General features: G+C 42.2%; 2 protein-coding genes across 2 annotated transcripts; both read right to left on the bottom strand.

Moving 5' to 3' along the window:
• Positions 1-399: 399 nt before the first annotated feature.
• Positions 400-2,296, bottom strand: ddit4 (DNA-damage-inducible transcript 4). The gene is made up of 3 exons (XM_083634497.1): positions 2,175-2,296; positions 1,657-1,892; positions 400-1,559 (listed from the first exon to the last, which is right to left on the bottom strand). Exons 2-3 carry the CDS (start codon positions 1,838-1,840, stop codon positions 1,060-1,062), a joined length of 684 nt encoding a protein of 227 aa, XP_083490623.1. The 5' UTR covers positions 1,841-1,892; positions 2,175-2,296; the 3' UTR covers positions 400-1,059.
• Positions 2,297-4,712: 2,416 nt separating this feature from the next.
• On the bottom strand, positions 4,713-9,277 carry anapc16 (anaphase promoting complex subunit 16). The gene is made up of 4 exons (XM_083634679.1): positions 9,192-9,277; positions 8,723-8,873; positions 5,593-5,667; positions 4,713-5,504 (listed from the first exon to the last, which is right to left on the bottom strand). The coding sequence occupies exons 2-4, from the start codon at positions 8,862-8,864 to the stop codon at positions 5,395-5,397; spliced, it is 327 nt and encodes a 108-aa protein (XP_083490805.1). The 5' UTR covers positions 8,865-8,873; positions 9,192-9,277; the 3' UTR covers positions 4,713-5,394.
• Between the last annotated feature and the right edge of the window lie 4 nt (positions 9,278-9,281).

A 9,281-nucleotide genomic window follows, 5' to 3' on the forward strand; every position in this document is an offset into this window, starting at 1 on the left:
CAGCTGTGAGTGGAAGCCATCGCTAACATGGCTTTGTCCATGTTCACACCTTCACCGACTTGTAGCCTGTAGGATTGTCCCACAGAGCTAAGCCTTCCACAATCACTTTGCTCAGCTCCTTTGAGCAGATGGTGAATCTTTGCTTCTTTTTTTACCAGGTTGATGCATTTAGCAGATTCCATATTGAAACAGTTCAGTCGATGTTCATCGGCATACACGACAGTGAGTGAACATCACGGTCATGTATGCCGATGCTGGCTGGTTAATGTGCCTGAAATATGTGTCAGCTAGTATAAAAACACCACATTATTCAGTGTCATATATAAGGGCTGATCATTTCTCATACTACCAATTTCTTTGTACACTTTCTTTCGTGAAATGAGACAATAGAAAGCAATGACTTGTTAAAAAATAATTTATTCTGCAATCATGAAAGTACAAAAAACAGTGCAATGTATTTGAATATCAAATAAATAAAGCTGGATGCAGGACATGGACAGGTCTACGTTGAAAAAGAAGAATCAAGGTACATTTGACTTCTGCCGAGCGGTAGCTTGCACACACATGAAGCGAGCTCGGGTAATAAGGGTGGGTGCCATTGATGCCTTTGCTCTTAAATCCAAGCAGTCACTAAAAGGCCCCTAATGGTCCTCTTGGTGTACAATTCAATCAATTAATCGCAATGAAAAAATAAGGAAAACAATGGTCTCAAAATGACTGTTACCATATAGCTAGCTGCCATTTTATGGTTTCCATAGAAACTGAGGTATGCACTTTAATACTTGCAAATGCTTATATAGTGGTTTGTAATTTGCTAAACATGTCAGTGAGAAGCACAATGGGTTCTGCACTGTTTGATCCAAGTACCATGAAGTGTGGCTCCCTTACAGTAGGAACAGTGGGCTACATAATTACAAAATCCATTCGTACGGTTAAGAAGGCAACATAATACGCGATTACAACAATAAGGTTCTTATAGGAGCTCAATTGGGCAATTTAAAAGGTGGACATTAAAACACTAAGACCAGTCCCTTGATGCAAGTATCTCTGCATGTTTGTTCAGCATTCCTCAATGAGCAATTCTTCAGAGCTGTACAGTTTCTTCTTGATCACTCGGAAGCCAGTGCTAAGTTTAACGGCCTGCCGCACTACTGGAGTGGATGGAGACTTGGTGCTAAAAAGTTCCTGGATTTTAGGCCATAGCCCGCTAGACTCGAGCCTTAACACCAGAGTCAGCTGGAAGGTGGGGACCAGGTAGGGGTCCACAGATATCTGCTCCACGCTCTCGCAGACAGCCCCGTGCTCCACACACAGGTCAATGAGAGCCCCCCTCAAACCGCAGGGCTCACTAGCTGCCAGGTGGAGGAGCTCACGCCCGATGCGCTCCAGGAGTTTCTCGGGGATGAGAAGTTTGGCACATCTTAAGGCGCAGTCTGACTCTTTGGCTTCCCTCAGGCATCCAGCAATAAGGTCCACTACTTCCTTCAGTATGGTCTCCTCCATTGGATTGTAGAACAGGTCGTCATTAGAGGGAGAGAGGTCACCGCAGAAATCTGACCCTGATGGAGAGAAACGACGGGTAAGCACCGACCAGACATCATGCATTAAATGAAAAATCCAAATGCATTTCTTCTAGCCCATGGATTAAGATGTTACCTGAGTCAGAGAGGTCACTCCTGCTGCCATTGTTGGACTTGGACTCAATGCTGCTAGTGTTGCTTCCTGCACTGAAATCAGTCAGTCTCTGCACCAGTTTCCCCCAGGACAACCTCCTGGGACTGCTGTCCAAAGGAGAAGGGGGTGTGCTGCCGACATCACAGGGTGCAGAGAGAGTAGGCATTGTTGTCCTCTTGCAGTATTCAGCTCGTTATCAGCTGCTTTTGTGGTCAGTTCTGTTCATGGAGAAACAAAAGATAAGCACTCCCAAACTCATGGTAACAACAACGCAGTAAGTTAGGGGGGGGGGGGGGGGGGTAGAAACATATAACACTAAGAATCATTTGAGATATTGCTAGTTTTGAACAGGATATGGAACGAGGAGTCGAATTCTGAGGCTATGAACAGGACAAGTTTGCAGCAAGAACCCCTTTGTTAAGAAAATGTTGCTAAGCTAACAGCAGTTTTTATTCAAATTGTTCAGCTGGCAAGTTCATAACTGTAAAATAGGTACTTACTGCTTGTCCTAAAGGCGTTAATCCGTCGTCGACGTTGGTATTAGACTGTTGCTGCCGTGGAAAAAAACAGACTGTTTGCTGAGCTTGTCTTCCCTGCGAGTCTCTCTTTGTCATCAGCTGCCCAGCTCTGCAGCGTCTCCTTCTGCAACAATGTTTTTATATGGCCTCGGTTAAGCTACACCCACCTCTCACCGGCCAGCCAATCGAAATGAGAGGCACGGTTAAGCTACACCCACCTCTCACCGGCCAGCCAATCGAAATGAGAGGCACGCCATCTGAGCTGTATCTTGCCTGGTAACATGCCAGCAGAGGAGAAGAAAGACAAAAAAAAGGGGGGGGGGGGGTTGCGGGTGAAAAACAGACCCGTGTTATGGAAATCTCCAGAACTTGCCTGGACTTGCCAGGGACTTATTGTATCTATTTTTTTTTAATATTCCCCCCAAAAAGTATACCTGCATGGCTCTATGCGGGCATCCACACTGACAGCACTGACAGCATCATATAAAGGCCCATGTATGTATGTGTATGCTGCAGGCTCAGTTGGCTGAGTGTTGCAGTGCACATTACGTCATCTGTTTTCCTCTCTAGCATTACATCAGATTTTTCAGCCATCACTCCGTGTGATAGCAATGCAGAAACAAGATCATCAGTTGCATTGCGCAACATTGCACAAATAACATAATAAAGTGCTGTAAAATGCTCATTTATCATCAGAAAAAAATGACCTGATTCCTGTTTTATGTGCTTTCAGTTGCAACCTTATGCAAAGCAATTCAATAACACAAGGAGTTCATCATGTGGTTTAAAGGTTCACCTCATACAGTGGTTCTCAATGTTGGGCCCCGGGAACATCAGGGGTCCTTGAGGGGGTCCCCAGCAAATTGATTGTTTAGCATTAACTTTAGCATTATTTAATTTACAAGAAATGTAACACAATTAGAGAATGTACAAGAATGACATGTTTTGTTCATAGTTACATCTCTACCTACAATACAAAGTCATGGAATTCTGGACAAAATCATGTCTAATAATAAAAAATATTGACCGATTCAGGTCAGAGAGACAAAATCTCTTCAAATGGGGGTCCGTGGCCCTCATGTGGACTAACCTACTGGTCCGTGATATGAAAAAGTTTGAGAATTACTGACCTAATACACCACTTTTAAGTTAATATGCATCTCTCTTACATTTATTGTTAGCCAAAGGGCCATTAAACAAGATGTTCTGGTGCTGTTAAAACAGCTTTAAAACATCAAACTACTGGATGTGAAAAACAACTGCATTGCTAGAAAACAATGGAACCTTCTAGACTGGTTTCCAGAAGTTTCTAGAATCTAGAGCAAAGGAGAAAGTGCTGGGTTGTTTTTCTCTGCAGCACAGCCTGTGATATAGTTCTGAAAGAAAAAGGTTTTGGAGAGAAGCCAGTTATGCTGTGTAGGAGCACGTGAGGAGGCGTGGGATTGGACTGTACTCCACTGTACTTAAGGAGGAACTGAAAGAAACAAACACGTGTGGGCACAGAATGTTCTCGCGAGGAGGTTATGATTTTCAGACTGGTTATCATCATACACTTTTGACAAGGGGAAAAACCCGTTTAGGTTCACTTAAATATTGACAGTGTGGGCTTATAAGCCAACAGGTTCCAGTAGCATGTTATGCAAAAATAACAAACACTACTTTCAAACCTTGAGGAACTATGAGCAAACAACTGATTAAACATTGAGTTCCCAAAGGCACTTTTAAGCTGCGCTGAAAAGAATTCTTCAAGTTAAAAAACAACATCTAGGATCCAGTGGGAGGTGTGCCCTGTAACATCCAGGGATGTTCTTAGCAAAACACACCCAGAACAATACATTCTGTACATGTACCCACCCCTGCTCTGTAGGAAAACATTCATTCACTAAGACCAGCCAATGACCACGTCAGAGACAGCACATTTTGTTTCCTCACTGTCAAAACAGCAGACAACCGACCAACCCACAAGTATCGAGTGTCAGCCTGCCTCCAAGCAACAGTGGGAGGGACTCCTATACGTTTTCAGTAGCAGTTATGAAATGTTAGATATGTAAACAGGAATACAAAGAATGTGTTTTCCAAGTAAAACCCTATAGAAGATAATCAAATCAATCAAGTGGGTCAGGGCAAACTATACAGCAGCATGCCTATGTAGGCAGCAGTGTTGGGGGTAACTCATTACAAAAGTAACGTATTACATGTAACATATTACATTTAGCAGTAACTCTAATATAACTTATTACCAATAGGATTTCAGTAATATTATACCAGTTACTTGGTCAACAAGTTACAAATTGAGTAATTGTTTTTATTATCAAAGCATATATTTAAATATACAATCATTTCCTAATCAAATTGTGTGTTTTTATGCAAATAACTATATATGAAAATAACAAAGGAAAAGCATAATAACATTTTGAATTTTGGACGGTTTAAATTATTTTTTGGGGATGTTTCCGGGGTGCCGATGTCATTCTGCTACTGCTGTTATTTTGGTGAAAGTAATGCAAAAGTAGTGTAATAAGTAACTAGTTACTCTAGCTAATATTGTAAAGTAACTCATTACTTTCAAATGAAAGCAACTAGTAATATGTAGTATATTACATTTTGAAAGTAACTTGCGCAACACTGGTAGGCAGCCACTGGCCAAGGAATGTCCCAGTGTGACTTTATTGACAGGCTCTCTTTGTTGCGCTGAGAGTGCTGGTGAGGAGCTGCAGCAGGGGGAGGAGCTGCAGCAGGGGGAGGAGAGCTGAAGATTTATGAGTGACAGTGCAGCCGTATGGATGAAGTCACCAGAGATACCCTTTGCCCTTGTGCTGAGGCTGCACAATACTGTCCGTCACAACACGTCTACTAGCCTAGTTCCACCGGAGCACAACTAACAATTCAACCAGAAGGATTTAATTAATAACATCTAATATGGACATTTTTGTTGACAAGTACATGGTTTTTATTTCGGTGTGTCAGAATATGGTTACAGATATTTTGATATAAAAAAAAGTAACGTAATCCATGCTCATACAATAGTAAATCGTGATAAATAATAATACATCTCACATTCAGCATCTGCAGATATTATTTCACTCTCTTGTGGAGATAGAACAAAAGAATAATAGAATCAACAGAATTATTAAGCCCCCTCCTTTCCTATTTATTTATTTCCCATTTCCTTTCCTATTTTGGCAACTATAGAACTTCTCATTTATGATGGCGTGAATCCCAATAACTGTTCAATTGGCTTGTACCGCCACTCATCTGCTTCCAGCTCCTCAACCAAACTTGCAAGTTTCTCCATTCGAGACAGCTGTTGATCTGGAGGAAAACAAAATGGTTAGCTGGTTATGGGGACCAATTTCTATTAAACCAAAAACAGCTTTTGGATATAAAATTATTGGCTTACCATGTTTCACCTGTTTCAATGTCGATGCAACTTGGTAGCTGAATACAGACTCACATAAAAATCTGTCCGAGCCATCTAAAAAACAAAGACACACACACACACACACACACACACACACACACAGATGTGTTACTCTTGGAAAATGAAACACTTGTGAAGATTTCATAAAAGCATGCAGTAGAAGCCACTGCATCCACTAGGCTTATTAGCATTTCAAAGGTCAAGAGGAGGTTAATTTCAACCTATTTTAAGCCCCTTTTTAAAAAAAAACTTTTAGACTGGCCAAAAATACCACTAATATCCACAAACTAGTGGCATTTTCTTCGGTCTAAAAGTTTCCAAGCCGGGCCGTTTAGCCGATAGAGCAACCCTGCAAGTGAGGTGGGTTTTTACGCGGCGGCTCTGCTCCGGCTGGCCATATAAATCTTGGCGGTGGTCCAACCCATGATTTTCCGACCCTGCTTCTCGTCCTCCTGAGTTGCCGCCCCTTTTCCAGCGTGAGTCAGTGAGATTCAGTGATCGCCACAGCCTGAAATTCGACTTTCTTAACGGTTAATTATTTTACATTGACGGAATATGCAGAGAAAAAAAAAGCATCTCTCATGCACGAGTGCACCCCAGGCGCAGACAGCATCAAGTCAGCCAGAATGTAAGTAGGTCGTCCGCTTTAGCTCTTTCAAAAATAAAACCCTCATTGTAACGTTAAACATTTTGAGTCATGCTTTACAGCCATTTCCATTTTAAGTAATCCTAACATCACGAGTATTTTTGATACAATGTTTGCTGCTTCGTTTGTTGAAACACCTGCGCACCATGGGCGACCAGGCTTTCTGCTCCACCGCCCCACGTTTGTGGAATGCTCTCCCTGACCATCTGAGAGCCCCACAATCTATTAACGCTTTTAAAACTGGACTCAAGACTCACCTTTTTAGCAAAGCTTTTCCTTAAAACTGTAACTTTTAATGTTCTTTTAATCTTTTAATTTTTTATTATCTTATTTTCCCTTTTAATTTTTATTCTTTTAGTAATTTTTATTCTTTTTACTACTGTAGCACTTTGAGATTTTACCCAAAATGAAAAGTGCAAGACAAGTTCAATTTATTATTATTATTATTATTATTATTATTATTATCACCTTTTTCTCCTCCAACGTGCATCAGTCAGGCTATTTACTTGTTTAAATGACATTAGTTTGAAATTTTTACCCGGAAGTTTCCATTTTGTTTTGGGTGAGAGAAGAAGGGAAAAGGGAGGGGGAAGAGACAGCCCGCAGCGGTGGAGAAACACGGGTTGAGAGTGCGATATAAAAGTTTAAAAGGCGATGCTGCTGCTGCTGCTGCCCCCTGCTGCTTTCCTGGGTAACAAAAACATAGGTACTAGTGGGACTTTTGATGTAAAAAAGGTATAAGAACTTCGGGTTAATCATTATTCAAATGTAACCATTATGTAAATGAGACGTTCAAAAGTGTTGGAAATCGTGTAAATGCATGCACACAACACAAACACAGCAACACGAAGAGGAACAACTCGAGCTCCAGTCTTTGTCTTTGACCTTGCAACACTGTAACCCAATCCAAACTAAGCACATTAATTAGTGCACTTTGAGCTAGAAGGGAGACGGAACAGGGGCATGGAGCCAGATGGGCCTTCTGCTCCCATAAACCAATTATTTTGTGGAGCAGTGATGAAGACTGTGTTGAGATGAAGACTGTGTTGAGATGAAGACTGTGTTGAGATGAAGACTGTGTTGAGAATGGACCAAGAAGCTGGACCAATACCTGGTTTAAGTGTGCAACTGGTACTGGGTCAAGCAAAACATTTGATGTTACTGAGGGGGGAAATGTTTCTTTTTCTAACGGTAGCCAGCGGTCATGCTGTGCAGTGAGTAAACGTCACTCACTAAGACAGTGGTTCTCAAACTTTTTCACGTTAAGGATCCCTAAACTGACACAAATTATAGACCACAGACCCCTATTTGATGACATTTTCTCCCAGGGCCCCCCATCTGATAAGATTTTAGTTTTTGTGACGACCCTCCCACTCTCCTGGCCCTGTCTTGCAGGGGCCTGGTGTTGGGGTCATTAGGGTGATTGAGTGTACCAGGGCCTGGTGTACTCTGGCTTAAGAAGACCTTCAGACCAGAGTCTCTCTCCCTCCTCACCGATGCACCTTTTGTTCCGTTTGTTTGTGTAATGTGAATTGTTTGTGTTGTCTAGTTATTTTCCCTTAGTTTTAATTCATAAATTATTGTTTTAACTTTTACTTTGGTGTATGACTCCCTGTTTTGTTACTTCCTTGAGCCGGGTTGTAACATATGAGGGGAGTCATACACCAAAGTCAAAGTTAAAACAATAATTATGTGCATGTAAACACAGCTAATGAGTGCACCGGGCCCAGGTGCTGGTGCACCCAATCAGCCAACGACCCTAACACCAGGCTCCTGCAAGACAGGACCAGGAGAGTGATCAACACTTAACTGTTTTATTACAGAAAGTGTATGAAACCCATGTCCAAAAAGTCATACATTCTGTCATTGTTACTTATGGTTGGAATTCTAGTTACCATGTTTGCTGGCGACCCCCTGGAACCCCTTAGATCCCATATGGGTTTTAGCCTCCTTGCTAGAGTGTCCGCCTCCCATGCCTATTGCTGCATTCCAGACAACTAGAAGGTGAGAATTTGCCAGTTGAAGAGTCCCACCTCCGACCCTTAAACCTTAAAGAGTTCCAGCAGCACAATGCTGCTGTGTGTTGGGTGACGTCAGACAACTGATTCTCCGTGAAGTCGGGGGAAGATTTTTTCGTCAGTTTTCAAATCAGAAGTGGTGTTCCAGTGTACTTTTTCTAGTAGGTCGGAAGATCTCAGCATCAGAGTTGTCTGGAATGCAATGCAGCATAAAGGGTCCCTGGTTCGATCCCCAGCTGCGGGGGGACTACACAATGCAGGTTACACTTATGTTGAATTTAGACACTTCTTGGATGTTTTGCGTGGAGGAAGAGAGTTTTTGTAATGTGGTATGTGTTGCTATATGTATGCTTTGGCAATGTAACATGCACCTTATCATGCCAATAAAGCCCTTTTTGAATTTGAGACAGACAGACAGGACTATAGCTGATATAGCGTATCTTACCTTCCATCATTTCACCTGCGCCTTTGGGATATGTATACAGGACTTTCCTGGGGGGGATGAGCTCTGAGGCGCTGAACCCAGAGCCGGTGACAGAGCTGCCACTCACCCCTCCCGCAGAGGAGGACGAGGAGGACGCTGCCATTCTGAATAGCTGCAATAACACAAACACATAGCACCACACAAGTTAAACGTAATGTGTGGGTGACTAACGATGCTGAAAATGATGGGGTTTTATGCAACGTACATTAAGCAAGCTTATAGCTAGTAGCTACCCTACAAATGATAACGTTAACTTTAGCCAATATCAAGCTAACAACTAACCGTTAACTGGGTTGTTAGCTAGAAAGCTAGAGTTAATAGCTAACGCTAGCTGACCGAGACCGAAGAATGCAATAACCCTTATGGCACGATCTAGCAATATATGGCATGAACTGTTTTCTCGCATCAAAACCAAATGATCAAAACCTACCGTCGATACCCCAGTGGTTAAAAAGCGCTTTAATCAACGACTCCACGCACTTGATACTGTTGTTTACTGTTGTTGCTATCGATTTTACGA

Source organism: Poromitra crassiceps (assembly GCF_964638095.1).
Source record: "Poromitra crassiceps genome assembly, chromosome: 4".
Taxonomy (NCBI): Eukaryota; Metazoa; Chordata; class Actinopteri; order Beryciformes; family Melamphaidae; genus Poromitra; species Poromitra crassiceps.

What these genes read in the sequence shown, in the direction of transcription:
- ddit4 (XM_083634497.1), bottom strand. Translation starts at nt 1,840, where the DNA reads ATGCCTACTCTCTCTGCACCCTGTGATGTCGGCAGCACACCCCCTTCT. An exon ending in GAGTGACCTCTCTGACTCAG is followed by an intron (nt 1,560 to 1,656) that starts GTAACATCTTAA and finishes TCTCTCCATCAG; the next exon opens with GGTCAGATTTCTGCGGTGAC.
- anapc16 (XM_083634679.1), bottom strand. Translation starts at nt 8,864, where the DNA reads ATGGCAGCGTCCTCCTCGTCCTCCTCTGCGGGAGGGGTGAGTGGCAGC. An exon ending in CGCAGGTGAAATGATGGAAG is followed by an intron (nt 5,668 to 8,722) that starts GTAAGATACGCT and finishes TTTGTTTTTTAG; the next exon opens with ATGGCTCGGACAGATTTTTA. An exon ending in ATTGAAACAGGTGAAACATG is followed by an intron (nt 5,505 to 5,592) that starts GTAAGCCAATAA and finishes GTTTTCCTCCAG; the next exon opens with ATCAACAGCTGTCTCGAATG.